At 34.0% G+C, this 18,830-nt stretch overlaps 3 protein-coding genes across 3 annotated transcripts; all 3 read left to right on the top strand.

Moving 5' to 3' along the window:
* Positions 1-2,704: 2,704 nt before the first annotated feature.
* LOC122294912 lies at positions 2,705-7,123 on the top strand. The gene is made up of 3 exons (XM_043103901.1): positions 2,705-3,396; positions 3,656-3,805; positions 6,834-7,123. The coding sequence occupies exons 1-3, from the start codon at positions 3,084-3,086 to the stop codon at positions 6,956-6,958; spliced, it is 588 nt and encodes a 195-aa protein (XP_042959835.1). The 5' UTR covers positions 2,705-3,083; the 3' UTR covers positions 6,959-7,123.
* Positions 7,124-8,059: 936 nt separating this feature from the next.
* Positions 8,060-10,204, top strand: LOC122294968. The gene is made up of 2 exons (XM_043103958.1): positions 8,060-8,628; positions 9,498-10,204. Exons 1-2 carry the CDS (start codon positions 8,200-8,202, stop codon positions 9,612-9,614), a joined length of 546 nt encoding a protein of 181 aa, XP_042959892.1. The 5' UTR covers positions 8,060-8,199; the 3' UTR covers positions 9,615-10,204.
* Positions 10,205-13,570: 3,366 nt separating this feature from the next.
* LOC122293619 lies at positions 13,571-14,424 on the top strand. Its single transcript, XM_043102152.1, has 2 exons — positions 13,571-13,693; positions 13,795-14,424. The coding sequence occupies exons 1-2, from the start codon at positions 13,571-13,573 to the stop codon at positions 14,422-14,424; spliced, it is 753 nt and encodes a 250-aa protein (XP_042958086.1).
* Positions 14,425-18,830: the final 4,406 nt, after the last annotated feature.

Below are 18,830 nucleotides of genomic sequence, written 5' to 3'. Positions count from 1 at the left end.
ACCGTCAACCTTGGTGAAATGTTCCCACGTCCACGATCTTTTTTTATTTGATCGTGGACGTGGTGGCTTGGCACTAGCGGATGGAGGTGGTACATCCGACTCATCCCCAATACCCATCTCAGCCTCCTCATTAAATGTATCTTCATCTTCTATATTTACCGGGAGTGGGAATCGACTACTTGCACATGAAGTTTGTGTTCTGGAAGAGGGTCTCGATCTCGGTGCTGGGGACGGCATTGTGGCATCTTGATCCTGTTCTGGGGTCAAGAATAAGAATAAAAGAATCTGACACTGCCAAAAGAATAAGTTTATTAACCAACTGGGTATAATAAAAGAATCTGACACATATAAAAGAATCATGGAATCTGTCCGACTCCCTGGCAATGGCGATGAACGATTAATGAAAAAACAGCTACCAAATTTGATAAAACCATAAGGATAACTCTATGGCCTGGGCCTTGGAGTAGCTCTAGCAACTTCATGGCTTCTTCATATTCAAGTTGCTGCTTCTTGAATTCATGCTCCTCTGCATGAGTACTCAACCCATCCTCAGCCACACGCTTTTCCTTATCTTTTTCTCACTCTATCTTTAATGGCCACAATGGAGTTTCACTGAACAGAGCTGGCTCTAGCTCAAGTATACGTGCCAAGTTTGATAAGTTCCAAGGTGAGGATAGTCCTAATACCATCACACCTTCTACTTTACCAATATAGCCAGAAATTATTCAAAAAGATGTAGAAGAGGAAGATAATGACAGGTTCTGTTTCGTATAAACACGATTTACCTCGCTTATCTGGGTTCACTTGTTTAGTTTATTTGGGAATTTCCTGTCTGGGTTTCAAGTTGCTAAATATCAGAATATGTGGAGGATATATGATGGATGGCTATAGTGAAATTGAAGGGAATTTGGTGATATCCATTGATGAAGTGGAGTCAATTTGGGGTCTTTGGACGGATTGAGTCATTTTATTGTTGTTTATAATGCGTTTGAATCTTTTAATTATGTAAATCTTGCCAAATATCTCATTCTATGTGTATAATTTGCACTGTACCTTTGAGTTGAAAAAAATAGTAACTTATGTAATGTGTTTGGGAGTTTGAAGGGATTAGGAAGGAGAACGGCGACCTTAAGACGGAATGGAATAGAGTTTTAAGTGCTTTTGGGAGATTATGTTAAAGAGCAAATGAAAAAGAAATAAACTTGCCCTATGCCCCTTATTAGTTCCGATTAGATTGAAAAGTAAAGTGGACACAATTCCATTTTAAGGAGTGGTACTTAACAGGTTAAGCATCTTGATCTTCTAGCTCAAGTGACTTATGATAAGCCTACTTATATAAAAGAAGTGCCTTATGATAAGCCTAACAAGCTTGTATGGTAGCCTAGGATTTTGTCTAGTCTTATCATAATTTTATGGGTTTAGCTACTGACTGATTACGTGATAATTAAAAATTTTGGTATTTTGCATTTAGGAAGCATGCTAGTAATATAGATATGTATAGGCCTTGAACTCAAAACATAGCAAAAGACGCAAACTTCTAGTTCATCTCATAACAATTGTTTTTTTGGTTGAGTTGATAAACTGTCATTTAGATTACTTGTTTCTTAGCCTTGAATCTGATAAGTTAAAGGAAAGCCACTCGTGATTTATTTATCTTTCAGCTGCTTGCCTTCTGACTTGGAGGGGGCTGTCCGGCAATTAAGTCAAGCAACTGCCTCGTTTTTGTCTTCAGGAGGAATGAGAGCAATAGTACGTGCAAAAAGAAAAATGTAATCTTATTGATTGAAAATGGAAGCTCCTCATTTTTTTGGTTTTTTTCTCCTTTGTTCTATTAGTTTGAAGCTGAAATGAATCTAATAAAGGAAACAAAAGAAGTTTTTGAATTTTTCAAAGCAATCCTATCCCAGGAAAATTTGATGTTTTTTCTTTTCTTTTCCGACTATTATGTATATTCTGTTTCTTTGTGACATTTCCACAAACAGGTTGCCTTCAATGTCCAAAATCACAAACAAATAAAATACTGAAAATGAAAAACGGTTCCTCAATACATAATCATTTCACAACTCAGTTCACCATTCACAAAAAAATTCCATACATCAAATAATCCCTTTAAAATTTTAAATAAATTTCGGAATACACAAGAGTCACCAGTTTTTACCTTTTGGAAAAAATTGGTCGGATTTGGCACTGCGGCAGTGCGGTGATGGCAGTCTACGGCGGACGGAGTCACGGTGGGGGGCGGCGGCTTCGTGTGGCGTGCGGCGTGAGAGGTCTGTGGAGCAAAAATGGAGATCGGCGTGACTCGTGAGAGGCTGAGAGCACTGTGAGTCTGTGAGTGTGAGCTGTGTCGTCCGGACTGAGGTAAGTGGTATTATTGTCATTTTGATTTATTGTGACAAGGTATAAGTTATTGAACATTAATTATAATGCTGCTTTCTCATTAAAAAAAATAAAAATAAAATAAAATAGTTGCAATACTTGTATAATTAGTTTTTTTCCCTCCGTACGTTAGAATATTTAATATAATGCTACATAAAAAAAGTTAATTTTTGCATCCAGATATCTGCCAGCTTGACTTGTTAATTGGTACTATATATTTCTTTTTTTTTTTTTTTTTTGAAATGACAGTACTATATATTTCTGACATACGTATGTTCCTTGTGCATGTATGTTTATAACTTAATTGGACACATAAATAAAATACTAAATTATTAAAGTTTTACATAATTTAGTTTCTCAACGCCACTTGAATAAAATCAGGCCATTAAAACATCTTAATTGATCAAATTATTTTACTATTATTTATAGAATTTTGAAATACAAATGAATTCTTAGTCTTTAAATATTTAACATTGCAGAGAAAGTAAAGAAAAAATGGCAGAACGTCAGGATGATAAAGAGTTATGTATGCTTTCAAAATTGTACAATGCTGTGCGAGATGGTAATTTGGATGAGACAAAAGAGATTATTGAGTCTCTACCCCCGGAAGCATTGAATTGGGAAATCCCAGATAAAGGAAAAAGGGCTCTCATACTGCTGTTACATATGGACATGAGCATATAGTGGAGGAGTTGGTGACGCTGATGCCGAATGAGAGCTTGGCCTTGCATGATACTGACGGTTACACAGCTCTAAGCTTGGCAGCCGTGCTTGGAAAATGGCGAATGGTGGAGTGCATGCTTCAAAAATACTTTGACTTGATTAGCATTAGACATTATGGAGGGGAAGAAAATCTTCCAGTTGTTATGGCTATTGATTTCGAGCAAATAGAAATGGCGCGTAATTTGTATTATCTTAGTCTAGATAAAGATTTAATTCCACAAGATGATAATCAAGAGATTCAAGACTGCAATGGTGCTACGCTTTTTACCCGTGCCATGTATACTGGAACTTTGGTTAAGAACTCATGTTTTACTATCTGGTAATGTAAATGTTTGATAAGATATTAAGAACTTCTATACAATATTCTGTGGAATTTGTTAATTTATTACAACCTTTGTGAATATATAAATTTGTTTTAGTCTAAACTTAAAACTTCTAATTGATTAATTGGCTGCCGTTATTTTCTTGCTGTATACATAATAATAATTCCTCTTTAATCATTTTTATGCATGTTCCATACGTGATGCGCCTGGTACATACGACACATTAATAGATATTGCTTTGGGATTAATCCGAGCCTGCCCACATTTGGCACTGGCTCTTGACAAGGATAAAGAGTCTCCCATCTTTGCATTGGCCTCTATGCGTCATTCCATCCCAAGTGGAATTCAGCTCGGGTTTTGGAAGCAACTCATCTACTCCTGTATTACCACTCTGATCCTTTAATTCTTTTGCTTTACATTTTAATATTATTCAATATTAATGGCTCATTTTAAAAAACACCATCAATAATATGTATTGGATTACTTTTTCTAATTAGTAATTAAAAAAGAAATCAAGTGATCCATGAGAATACCTAAAATTAAAGATAATTTGGGATAAATATATAAAGCATCTCAGACTATTGCAACGTTAATTTCCTATCACCCCCAAAATTATCAATTCTAAAAAGTTTTCCCTCAAATTATGAAAAGTTAGCAATCTTCCCCCCTCCATAAAAAAATTGGCAGATATACCTCTTATTAAAACATTAGAAATTTAACAACAAATATTGGAAAATTCAAATATTAAAAAAAAATACTAAAAAAAAATTCATATATTAGGATGGTGAGATGAGATTTTTAGTTTTAAATGAAAGTTTAAAATATTATTTTTTAGTATTATTATTGTTTTAAGATTTGAAAATTTAGGTGAATTGGAATTTGAAAAAATTAAATTATTTATTATATTTTAAGTGAAAATTTAAAAAAGTTGTAATGATGAGATGAGATGAGAATTTTGTATTTTATCTTACTTCCAAACCTATCTAATTTACAAAATATATTTCTTAACAATATTTCTCTTTAATTTTTAGAATAATTATTTTTATCTTAAAGATTATTTATGTGGAAAAAATATTATTTAAAACTTATTATTTTTATTTGATAGAGTTATTTTGTAATTTTAAAAATATTTTTAGGGGTAATTTTGTCTTCTTAAAAGAAAAGAGGCTAAATTGCAATTTTTTGGCAGTTTAAGGGAATTGATTGTCAAAATTGATACTTTGTGGATGTGATTGTAAATTGGGTGGTAGTTTGAGAGGCTTTGTATATTTTCTCCTATAAATATAGAACACAATTTCATGTATTTAAAATCATATATATATATATGATTTTTTTTTTTTGAAAAGGACATCTCATTGATAAAATAGATTAATTACAAAGTTTGTCTAACAAGACATTACCTGAGATAATCTCAAGACTCTTTTCGATCATTACAATCTCACTCTCATAACGGAAACTTAACTTAACTAACTGATGTGCCACACAATTTCTAGTTCTTGGAACCCATGACACCTTCCAATCTGCCCTCCTTTGAAGCATTTCTTGGATATCTTCCATAATTTATCCAAACCAAAGCCAATTTTCACCCTTAGCGTTCACTGACTTCACAAGCACTTGTACATCACCTTCAAAGATAACATTACTGAAGTTAAGTTCATTACATAGTTCCATAACTCCACACAAAGCAAAACATTCGGCTAAAACTGGTTTTGAATGAAATGGCTTGTTGACAAACAGCGATGCCAATATTTTCCCTTCATGATCATGCACAATCATCCCAATTCCCATTCTCCTTGCACCTTCATCAACTGCTACGTCCTAATTGGCCTTAATAAAACCTTCAGCTGGTCTTTTCCATCTTTGAGCAATATGCCTTTCGGATCACCCTTGATGAACCCCTTGCCCTTTCTCCTGTGCTTTTGAAACGTCTCCAATAACTCATCAATACCTTGGATTATCTTCCTAGGATCCACCATCTTGCCTTGAAACATAAAGTTATTTCTTCTTAGCCAGATCTTCCACATAGCAACAGCTACCCATTCAGCTCAGCTTATGTCAAACAATCACTAAATCTCTTCCATAGCTCCATGAATTCACTTTCATTCACACTCCATTTCTAAACTGGGTTGGTATTGTCCACCCATATGTCATTGGCTGCAATACACCTCCATAACATATGAGTGAGTGTTTCTTCCTCTTCCTTACATATCATACACAAAAGATCCTTAAGAACATGTTTCTTATAAAGGTTCTTCCTAGTTGGCAGCACATCTTGACATGCTTTCCACAAAAAGTGTTTCATTGTCCCTGGAAACTTCAAGCTCCACAGCTTCTTCCAACATTTTTCTAATCCACTCACCATTTAGGAGTCACTCCTCTTCATTCTTTGCTTTTGAAGTGCAGTATAATACCCACTTTTCACAGTATAAGACCCATCATTTGTATACCCCTAGTAACATTTATTAGGACCTCCAAGACGACTCATGGGTAAATTACAAATGTGCTTAGCTTCCTCATTCTCAAAAATCTCTGTTATTAGTTCTTTGTTCCATCCATGGCCATCAACATTAATAAGCATCTGAACACAGGCATCTTGATCCAAGACATTACTTGAGATTGAACATAGAAAGTAGTTGGAGATTGAAGCCATTTATGCCCCCAAATCTTTAAATTATGATCATTACCCTTTCTCCACCTTAGACCTTCTTTCAACAACCCAATGGCTACCATAAGCTTCTCCAAATCAAAGATGGACCCCTACCCAATTTAGACTCCATGATATTCCTTTGCTTGCAGTACTTTTCTTGAAAAATCTGAGCAACCAAAGAGGAAGGACACTACATCATGCACCAACATTGCTTGGCAAGTAAAGCTTCATTGAAGCTCTCCAATTCCCTAAACCCCATACCACCCTCATTCTTTGGTTTCCCCATTGTGCCCCAACTCTTGTAGTGAATATTTCTCTCCTTGTCTTTGCTGCCCCACCAAAATTTTGAGATTAGACTAAAGTGAAGGTAATATAAATGAATTTGAAGTATAAATCCATGACTACTTTCGATAAAGTGAAGGTAATATGAATCTAAAATGATATACAATGCAATTCAAAAATAATAAATATAATATGAATCTAAATAATTTCGATAAGAATGCATTTCATGTATTTTACTTCAAATATCATCGTAGTTTTGCAAAGATTCTCTTTTACTAAAATAAGAAAATATACTTAAGTTATAAAGTTGATGCTACACTTTAAGTTATTTATTCTCTTATTTCTTTGTTATCCTAGGGCATACTGAACATTTGATTTGCCGTTATCAAGAAGATTGATCACTCAAAACCTAGAATATAATAAGTTGTGCGTACTATATTATTAATTGGATTTGTTAATTACTTTTGCTTGCTAAAAAGGTATGCGCATTCCATTAGTACCTTTGACCAGTACTGAGACTCGTTTGAACGTTTTAAACGAAGAACAATGCCGAAGCAATCAAAAAAATCAAAATATCATATCAGGTATGCTAATTTTGCCTTAGCTTACTTTCCCATAATCTTCAGTTTTTCTTTTATGATAATTAGCTATGATCTAATACTAGGTATATAAGATTTTGATAGCATGGAATTTTACTGATCCTTTGAAGCCACATAATTTATTCCTATCAAACGACAATTATTTACTCGAAGAGTAATCATTGATGCGGCTATGAAATTTCAATTTTGCAATTTTTTTTCTACAATTTCTATTTTCTAACTAGAGGGTCCTGTTTATTTTAAAATTTGAAACTCAAATGAAAAAAGGAAGAATATCAGTACTCTGACTATTATGATCTAATTATTTAAAATAGCTTTGAATCTAAATTAATTATGAATAATCAAAACACATATAAGACATGTTCATGTAGTTACAACGATGGTCATTAATCGAAGCCTTCACAAACATATTTTTCAAAAATAAAAGATAAAAAATTAATTGAATAATTTTAATTATGCAAGTCACATTTTTCAACAAATCTAGTTAATAATTTTAAAAATAGAGCAAATAACAGTTAATGCATAAGAAATTTTTTATTTTTAATTTGTTCAGGATAAGAATAAAGAGTTTTTTTTTTTTTTTAAATAAAATTTTTTTCATTCTTCGATTACTAAAGTATTACGTATGAATTACTAAATTTCCATCCTAATTAAAATTTTTAAAAATTCATATTTTTTAATATTTACTAGCCTTACTTTCATTAATATAAGAATGGATGATATGGTATCAACATACATGAGCAAATGCCCTACTTCCAAATTATTAAGTTATATATGCTATTAAGGCTACAAGTTAGTAATTTAATTTGACATGTTATTATTTTTAATTAGTTAATTAAAGCTATATAATATGATAATAATTAAGAAAAATAAGTGAGAAATAATTAATGGTGTAGCTTTTTATCATTAATAAAGGCTGTATATGATATTAAAGTTCCTCACTACACAGAAACTAATTGGAACTCGCAAAACCTGCGAATTAGTATGTAAAAAAATAAATATTTTGCTTATAGCTTGGTTGAATATAATAAAGTTCCAGCTCACTGCACAAATATTTTTTTTTTCTTTGCAGTACTGTACCGTAGGAGTTGTGCCGTAGGAGTACTCAACTTCTTTGGTATACCCCGTACACCCCATCAAATTAATCATTCATTAATTTTGTTTTGTTTTTTTATTATTAGTTTATTTATAATTTTCATCTAGTTAACTAATTGGCAATGTCTCGATCATAATTGTCAAAGGAATCATGCAGTTGTACGAAATGAAGAAGATTTACTACCAGTACAATGAACTTCTTTATCACATGTGTAAAGTGATATCAGAATCAAAAACTCAGCAAGTTATACATGGTCTGGTTTATTCTGCCATTTGCCAGGCTACCGAGAACGGGATTTTTGAGTTTGTTTCTAAGATGCTTGAAGCAGACCTACGATTTATATTGGTCCATGATAAAGATTATAGAAACATCTTTATGCTTGCTGTCTTACATCGTCACGAAAAAATCTTTAGCATTCTATACTCCCGAGATATGATGACGAACTACTCCTTGGCATGTCTACTAGATGTCGATGATAATAACATATTACATATGGCAGGCATGATGAAACATTCCTCTAGGGTTAATCAAATCCCAGGGGCAGCTTTACAAATGCAAAGAGAGTTACAATGGTTCAAGGTCTCCTCTCTCTCTCTCTCTCTCTCTCTCTCTCTCTCTCTCTCTCTCTCTCTCTCATGTTGTAGGTGATAAGCAAATTAAAAAAGAAGTTTATAAAATGACTAGCTCGTAATCAGCAGCCTTGTACAATAATTGCTTGAGATTTGTGCAGTGTTTGGGAGTTGAACTTAATTAACTATTCCTTATCATACTCCTGATTGGAGCAAGACTTAATTAAGATTCTCTCAAGTTCTTGTTAATTCTAACTTGAGTACCTCAAGTGAAATCGAAATAAAAATATGAAGTAGGCCCTTCCAACAAGACTCGACCCCGAGTCTACATTAACTTTTCAGCTTCATATATGGTACAGAGAAAGAAACACCAATGCCACATTGAACATCTATTACATGCAGGTGAAATATTAGTCTTTTATAATTCTTCCAATGCAACGTCATCCTGTTGCGGTCCGATCTTATTCCAAATTGGGACTCCAGGCATGTTGGCATTTCAGGTCTTGAACAATATTTTAACAAGTAAAAAGCATGAAAGGAAAGATTGTCATGAGACCTTTTCTATCTTTATTTTTTGATCTGGTCGTAGAAGGCAGAGGTTGAGGTACTGGGATATATAAGGATTAATGGTCTTGTAGAATATCAATTCCAGTCATTTCCTCTATCCTTGTACATGTCCGAAATACACATATATACATACATATATATATATATATATATATTTATATATGCACTTAGCACTATATATTCAATGGAGCTGATGATGATTTAGCATGGACTAGGTAGATTAATCTAATTTGGAAGCATTGACCTCGTTAAATTACCATTTCTTTTGTGTGAGGTTAGATTTTCAGTGTTTTTCTAATACTATACATGCAAGAGGTTGAGAGAATTGTCCATCGCAAGCAGAAGGAAAGTACCAACAAGAATGGTTTCACTCCCCGACAATTGTTTACGAAAAACCATGAGAAAATGATGAAAGAGGGAGAGAAATAGATGAAGGACACAACAACGTCATGTATGGTGGTGGGTATTCTTATTGTTACCATTATGTTTCAAGTGGCCTTTACCCTTCCAGGTGATAACAATCGAGATTCGAGCCTGTTTAGGGTCTTTATGATATCTGATGCCTTGTCCTTCTTTTTATCCTCAACTTCTGTCTTGATCTTTTTGGGAATCCTTACCTCACGTTACACAAAAGATGATTTTCTCAAGAATTTGCCAAGACAAATGATAATAGGCCTTTTCACCCTCTTTTGCTTTATTGCAACCATGATGATAACCTTTGCCAGTGCCCTTTTAATTATCCTAAATGAGCAATTAAGGATTTCAATTCCTCTTATTTGTTTGGGTGGTGTTCCAATCTTCTTCTTCTTATGGATTCAATTCCCTATTCTTAAAGATATGATCATTTCAACCTATGGGCCAAGCATCTTCGATAGGAAAATGAAACTCAAATTATAAATTAGCTGCAATGGGATATCATCATGTATATTAATTTGTTGTATGAATTATTGGCATATCAGCCAAAACTGAATATTTGTTCCCTTTTGTTGGGCCAATAACCAATGGATGGATTTTCAACATAGGTTTTTCTTGCATGTTTTATGGTTAATTGTTTTCGACCTATTATCATTAATTCATCAATAAATTATTCAACTGTTGTGATATTTAAACGTTTTTACATACATTGTTGAAATTGTTTCTATTCAATAATTTTGAGAAACAAGAAAATACTTCCTAATTTATCTTACTTCCACAGTGGCTCAACCCTAATTACTTCCTAATTCACCTAATTACTTTCATTTAGATTTGTTTAAAATTCTTATTATTTTGTATATATCGCCATGTGGCATGCTACATTACATTTTTGTTAAATTAAGTTTCAAATGGAAGTTTGACAAAGGGACTCAATTAAAAGAATTACAAATTCAAGGATTAAAACTATCTCATTGAAAGATAAAGAGCATAACGATAACCGTGTAAAATAACCAAGTATCACTACATGACATCAGAGTTTTAGAGACAAAATTTTTTAGGAATGAATTAAATTTCTTTCCTAAAAATACTTGTTTGGGACGAAAATTAAATTTCATCTCAAAATATGGAAACAGGTTTTTATGCATTTGAAAAAATAAATATATGTTCGAACTAGACTTTTTGGGATGAAATATGTCGTCTTAGAAAAAAAAAACTATTCGAACACTTCAAAAAACTTTCAAACATGTTTTACTTACCATTCAAATGGTTACATAATGGATCAAATAATAGTCATGGTGCGAATATATATACAATTGTGATAGGGAAAGGTAAAAACCGTTCAAACAAGAAATTTAGCCATTCGACCTACAGTTTTGATGGGAAGTAGCACATAATCCTGGTGGAGAAGTTGTTATACCATTCGAACTAACCCATACAAGTTTGAATAGTATTTTAACACATGTTCGAATGTTGACAGGACCATTTGAATGAATGTTTTGGTGGGAAGTTATAAATAAATCTGGATGGTTGCTACATAGTTCGAATGGTATTATTATGTTCGAACGGAGCTATAAACCATTTGAATGTTTATAATACACATTCAATGATGCATTAAAATATATTAACAATAAACATTATTTGAGTTTATTAATTATTATTTTCAAAAGCGAAAAAATCTACCTAAAAATATATCATATTCTTAGGAATTTTATATAATTAATTTAAAAATTAATTAATAAATTTTATTATGCTAAATAAAAATTTACAATTAAAAAGGCATTACCTTCTACGGAGTGTCATTTTTATATTATCATAAACTAGTAAGTAAAATAAGGAAAATGATTTTTGATAAAGAACAAGCTAACTATATAATGAATAAAAAAGAAATATTAATTAAATCGATAACATGATGCTAATTACAAAACAAAAAGTCAAATAAAAAATAAAACTATTGTGTAAGATTATCCAGGTCCTCTTGGATGACAACAATACGTCTCTCAGTCTCCTGTAGTCGAGAACCATGATGGGCAAGTGATCTTCTTCATTTCCTAGATCAAAAGTGTGCGATGCTCATTGAGGAGCGATCGTATCTCTGTAATAGTAGCCCCTGCAACCTGTCTATCAACAATGGCACCAGTAGAAGTTGAATCATGCTCCATGCCAGTATCTTATGCTGCTAGAACATTAATACGAGCTTTCTGCATGGGCCCTCTTCTCAGCCTAGCCCACTATAAATTATTATAATGGTGTTCTGTTGCTATTAAGATCAGTCCAACTTAAAATTTTAACCCATCAAAAAAATTGACCCACTTAAAATATATATATATATATATTAAAAATAATACAACACCAAGTCAAACTTAAAATACATGCTTGACTTGATCTCTTTTAATCTGCATTTGAGACCACTAACCAGTTGACTACAAAACCAAAAATAAAATTTGAGGTTGAGAGGCATAGATGCTCACCGAGGGATAATAGGTGGAGGGAGAAGGTGGAACCGAGAGCTAGAGAGGGTCTCACGTAAGGCGCTGCGTGTGTGTATTGGTTATTCATGGTGCACGTTGGTGATTCTCCGACATGGTTGTGGGTGTCACCGGTGGCTAATGGCCAAGTGAGGTGGTTAAAACCGTGGGATATAAAAGGAGACTTACGGTGTAACAACGATCAACTAGGGGCAGTGTCGAGCGGTGCAAGGGCCCTTTCAGGGAAGCAACCCAGAAATGTGCTAGTACAGCTTAGTAGTGTTGGGTAGACGTGGAGTGGTACTTCGGTTGCTCTCGGGTTAGGGAATGTTTCTTTGGTTTTTTTTTTTTGTTTAATGGTGGGCATAGCTCTCTGTTTTAGTGATGTAAAAATAGGTGTATCTGGTCCTCCTCCTAAGGGATGCTGGTGTGGTTGCAGCGATGTGGAGGGCAGCTCGTTGGCTTCTCCGATGCAACAATTTCAAGTACAGGAGTTGAAAGCTAAAAGAGACCGATTGGGTTCACGATGTTGAAAATTAAACTTGGTTTTATTGCTGAAACTAAAGGGATATTTTTTATCAGAATTTGAAGGGGCTACAATTGATCAATTAGATTTTTATTGAGAAAGTTATGATCAACTAAGAAATTGTGCAAAACATCTAGAGGACTTGACTAGTATTAAATGTGATTAACTTAGACTCCAGAATTTTCTTTTGAATTTATAGTCACGTATTGGAACAATGTTTCATTGAATGTAAACAGAGTGGTGTATTCCTCTTCTATTTTTTTCTTTGTTGTTTGTCTCCATCTTGTTTCCAATAGATTGGCATCTGAGCATTGGTTCAAGAGAATGTCTTCTAAAGGAGCCACTCTTTCTTTTCAATACCCCTAACTCCCCAAGCCCAATTATGAGAATTGGACAATTCGAATGAAGGCTATCCTTGGTTCCCAAGGATTACGGGAGATTGTTGAGAAAGGTTTTGATCAACCTCAAAATGAGGAGCCTTTGAATCAAGCCCAAAAGGAAGCCTTGGAGAAAGAAAGGAAGAAAGATCAATCTTTTAGATGATGACATGTTCAAGACAGTTGCCAACGAAACAAACTGCAAGCAAGCATGGGATACTCTTCGAAATTCCATCATGAGAGTTGAAAAAGTTAAGAAAGTGTGTCTTCAAACTCTTTTGATGAAAGAGAGTGAATCTATTTCAGATTACTTCACAACAGTCTTGGCAGTGGTGAATCAACTGAAGATGCTTGGAGAAAAATTAGAAGATGTTTGTGTTGTTGAGAAGATTCTCTGCTCTCTCAACTTCAAATTTGACCATATAGTGGTAGCCATTGAAGAATCTAAAGATTTGGAGATCATGTCCATTGATGAATTAAATGGATCCTTACGGGCTCATGAAGAAAGAATGAACTGAGGCAAGCAAGAGCAATCCTTGCAAGCAAGGCTTTCATTGAAAGATAAAGGAGAAGCTTATGAAAACGGTAAAAGAGGCCAAGGACATGGAAGAGGTCAAGGCCGTGGATGAGGACATGGTCGTGGAAGAGGAAAAGCTGAGCAAAATTTTTCTCAAGAAGGAAGAAATCAAAATTCTTCAAGAGGACATGGAAGAGGAAGATGAAGAGGCAACCATGAAAGATACAATGACATAAAGAATGACAAAAGTCAAATTGAATGATATTCTTGTGGAAAATATGGGCATTATTCTTGGGAGTGTCAAATCAAGAAAGTAGAAGAGGGGACAAAGCTTATTTTGCACAAGGAAGATGTGGAGGAGCCCGCATTATTCCTTACGCTTAAGGAAGAACCCAATGGTGAGAAGAGTACATGGTACCTAGATAATGGAGCTAGCAACCACATGACTGGCGATAGAAGCAAATTCGTGGAACTTGACACCAAAGTGATGGGCCATGTGTGCTTTGGTGATGAATCAAAGTTGGAGATTAAAGGCAAAGACACAATTTTGTTTGAGGTAAAGAATGGGAGCCATAAGGTTCTTCCTAATGTTTACTACATTCCTAAGATGAAAAATAATATTTTGAGTATTGGGCAACTTATGGAAAATGGTTGCAAAATAAACATGGAAGATCGCTTTCTTTGGCTTAGAGATAAAGAAGGGAATCTTAATTCTAAGGCTTCTATGACAAGAAATCACATGTTCTTGTTGGATATGAAGACCATCGAAGCCATGTGTTTAAAGACTTGTGTTAAAGATCCATCATGGATTTGGCACATGAGATATGGACATCTAAATTTTGGGGGGCTTAGAGATTTGGGAGCAGAGAAGATGGTGAAAGGTATTCCAACAATTGATCACCCTGATAATTTATGTGAAGCTTGCTTATTAGGCAAGTGATTGAAATGAAATATTGCATATTTTATATATTTAAAACCAATGTATTTTAAATGCTTCGTGACATTATTATTGGTTTTAGATGGAAAAATAGTTAATAAGCATAAATACGAGTTGTGATTTTTAATTGATTGATATCATGTTTATGCTTAATTTTATAACTATGATTTAATTGAACAATATTTCCTCACATATATAACATATTTTTTATAATCTATTTTGCTTTTAATTTATTTTTTAGTGTTATTTTTCTCTCCTTATTTTCAACTTAAATAAAATTCACATAGGATTCAGTTGAAATATTTGACCAAAAGCACATGCTAATTGAGAGGAAATACAAACAAACATGTAGAAGATAAGACAAAGAGAAGGAAGGAGGCGGTGTACTTGGGCAGCTGAAAAAAAAATAAGCACAAATGACTTTGAATGTAAAATAATTTTCGGCGAGAATAAATCACGGAAGCAAGTTGAAAGTGGGTTTTACCTAAAGAAGAAAATGGTTTTCGGTGGACAGCACATGCAACATTAAAGTCATATAAGGGGACGGGGAGCGGAACTTCAAAGCTAGAGTGAGAGAAGCTGGAAGGCGACTTTTACATGGGACGAAAGGGACAGACGCTTAGGGAAAACTAGAAAATAAAAGCATAGACGGAGAAGGCAAGGCTGAGACGAAAACGAGGGAGGACTTACGTGAAGGGATGTTGAAGAAAGAGGAGTTATACGTAAGACTGGAGAGAGGACGTAAAGCTGAGAAGGTTTTTACGGAAGAAAAAAAAAAAGAAAACACTGAAGCAGCGGGCTGAACGGAGCTCTGGTTCCCATTGGGACGTTCTGCAAAAGGAAAAAAATAAACGTATTTTATGCTCAAAAATTCATATCGCACCAAAATAAATTATTGGAATTCACAGCCTACTCAAAATCCAAATGAGCTTCCCACACATATGAACCTAAAAATTAAATTTAGAGAAAGCAGGCTTGGTGCTCGACAGGTGTTACAATTTCTATTCCAAACTCCAAATACATCTGCTTTAGTTAAGAAAAAAGAAGTAATTAGAACGCAACAGGATTAATTAAATATATTTGGGTAATGATCATGTCTTCCTCTGAAGTAGCGATAAAAAGGAATTCCAAAGCATATTTGAGTCGTGAACAGGTCGTCATTTCTGCAAGACCAATCGTCGTGATCTTCCGCAGACTACATGATCAGACTTAGAAGCCGACAGTTAATTTTGGAGAAGTCCCTCCCTCCCCCCTCCAGCGTCAAAATTAAGTGCTAATTATTTATCTTTTAACATGAGAGTGATGAAGTTGTATTTGTCAGTTCATTAGGAGTTGGAGGAAGATGAAAACATTGAAATTAAAGATATAAATTGTAATGCCCTGGTCCCGGAGGTCTAGAGAGTTAGTTCTTATTACTTAATATTAACTCTAATATCATAATTATAAAATTTGAAAAACTCTATAAAATATTAATTCATCAGCTCAACCTAAATATCCATGCTCTTTCATAGGGACAACAAAGAAATTTTCAATAAAATAAATTAGAAACTCCTAAAGACTTGAAAATATCTTTAACTCAACATATCAAAATAACCGAAAATAAAAACTTTACTAACTATGACTCTCAAATAAGTACTTAACCTCGAGTATTTATTCCTTTACTATCATCAGCCTCTCTAACACTGTCTATTCTTGCTCTCCAGCTAAACCATCAAGATTATTTGAAAAATGTTGTAGAGATAAATGGTGAGTTATCAACAAGTCAGTAAGTAGAGAACATATACTAATGTGTAAACATGAGCATTTACTGAATTTAGAATGTAGAACAAAATATTTTTACTTTTAGATTGTAGAATCAAAACATGTTATAAAAAATATTAGAGTTTTAGAAAATATTCTTATTCAAAGTTCATTTGGCATGGCATAACTGAACATCTTCATTTTATCATATCATATCATAGTATAGACCATGTTTAACCCCTGTGGTAGGGTTGTGCAAACCCAGATAGCTAACCGAGCAGAAACAGAATGTGAATCTTTTCTTTATTATTCTCAGAGCCTCGAGTTTGCACATAGGCAAGACCACACAAAAAACCACTTTACTTCCAAAGTGGGTGCACCGGAAATAGAAAATTTGGTACCAACCCAATCAAAAGCCACAATTTTACACCCATGCTAAGGTTAGAATGGAACAGAAACAGAAATAGAATGTCATGCCAAAAGTTTTCAGAAATCACATCATATTATATTAGAGTACAGAACAAATAACTAATTTCATGAAAGAAAATACTTTATTCTTATACATAATTTCATGAATAATGCAGAACATATAACTAAGGTTGTTTCACAATTCTTTTCATAACAAAACATGCATATTTTTTAAAATTAACCTCAGTCCATTTTATTTTTTATGCACAGTCTAGCATAGGAACCCTACTTACTTAAACTTCTTAGCTTTTCAGAATTTATTCACAACAGTATTGAATGAAAATCAATCGTCACCTATAAAATAGTCACGTACTCCCATAAATTTTCAATCGAACATGTATTTCATCAAATGCTTAAACCTAAATCACTAAGGCCTTGTTCACTTTCACAAAACTTTCATCTCATCTCATCTTAATCATTATAACTTTTTCAAATTTTCATACAAAATAAAATAAATAATTCAACTTTTTCAAATCTCAATACAACTTTTTGAAATCCCAATACAAATATAATATATTTTAATAATATTTTATTCAACTTATCTCATCTTTGAAAACAAACGAAGCCTAAGTAACCTATTTTACCTTAAAAATAATCTAAAACTCTCATAACCCTAACTATCGATTTCATTTAATATCTTCAACTAACTCATCAACTCTAAATTCTTTAGATCTTAATACCAACTGTAATTTAAAAACCTTAACTATGTTCTATCAAGCAAACCTTTTGGATAAATAAAAAGTGAGTCAAAATCCACATAAAATAATATAAAATTTTCTGTAATACTAAGGCTTATTTTAAAAAATATGCCCCACCAAAAACACCTGTATAAACAAAAAAAAGGAAAAGAAATATTTGTTCTGATTTGTGACTACAAGGGCATAACTGTAATTTTCCTAGCAAAAGCTTTAGTATACTTTACGTTGAATAATTAGGAAAAAGCTAACCGGCCAACTACCTTCAGTTTAATAGAAGAGGGAAGAGGCAATGGCAGAGGCTTACCGAGAGGGAAGAGAATGCGATACAGGCTTATCAAGAGAGAGAAAGAGATGAGAAGTGATGAGAGAGAGGGTTACCGTAGAAAGAGAGAGAGAGACCACGGCGAGAGGGAGGACTTAAGCACCAAGCACATCGGGGAGCTATGGACTGGGTTTACCAAGGGTAGCATCGGCAGGTGGGAGCTTCTCATCTGGTGTCTTCTGCTGTCAGTGGCGTCATTTGCTGCTGCGGCAACCGGCGGGGTAGTGGCTTAAGGGTAGTGGGTATTGGAATCAAAATGCTATGTTTCAGGGGCTAAAAATAGGGGCCAAACGGGCTGGCAGCTTGCATGTGGTGGTGTTGCCGTGCATGTGTTCATGGTTGCCTATGGCGGGGAGATCTGGGTAGGCCTTCTTGTAGGGATGATGGCCGTGTGGGGTTGAACAACGGTGTAGAGTTAGGACTGCTGTGGCTTTACGTAGTGGTTGGGTTGTGGCTACTTGAAGGTGGTGCAGTTGGCTCTAAAAAGAAAACTTAGGGTGCGAGAATGCAGTGCATGCACGAGGACTGTGGAAGAGGTGTTTATATAGATGAATGACATAAAAACACTAGAGATACAAACTTGCATGCTAAGGAGACGGACACTATGAAGCCCTGCATGCAGTGACAAATGGACGTGAATCGTGTAGAGCATGGTGTCTGATGCAAGATCTCACGGGCTTAGGCTTTTTCTCAGAATTTTGAGTCTCAACTAATCCTTAAAAGAAATGTAGTTGATTCATATATTCCTCGGCTCATACCAAGATTTTATCTAAACCAAAATATTTAATGATTTTAAATAAAATGGCAAGCCCAATAAAGTTGGATATCTACCAAAATTAAAAACTTAGACCCCTAGTCTCTTAAAAAATATTTTACTCGCATATCTCAAGCGCGCTTTTCATGCCTAAAAACCCAAAATTTTTGGAAAGCTGGCATGGCTAGGCCCGGGTGTTACATAAAACCATAGTTTTCTAGTTCCTATTTAATGAGTTTAGGCTCCAAGTGTACATTAAATTAAATCTAAGTGTATATATAAGCGAATGCGGGATGGAAGATCCAAACCAAAACTTTATTAATCCCAGACATAAAACACAAAACGATAAAATTTGTTGGATATTTTGTTCTTTATGAGTCTTAGAGTATTAATAGGATAGGCTATAATTAGCCATATATCTGTGTTA

This window comes from Carya illinoinensis, chromosome 14 (assembly GCF_018687715.1).
Source record: "Carya illinoinensis cultivar Pawnee chromosome 14, C.illinoinensisPawnee_v1, whole genome shotgun sequence".
Classification (NCBI taxonomy): Eukaryota; Viridiplantae; Streptophyta; class Magnoliopsida; order Fagales; family Juglandaceae; genus Carya; species Carya illinoinensis.
This window is presented reverse-complemented; position numbering and strand designations above follow the sequence as displayed.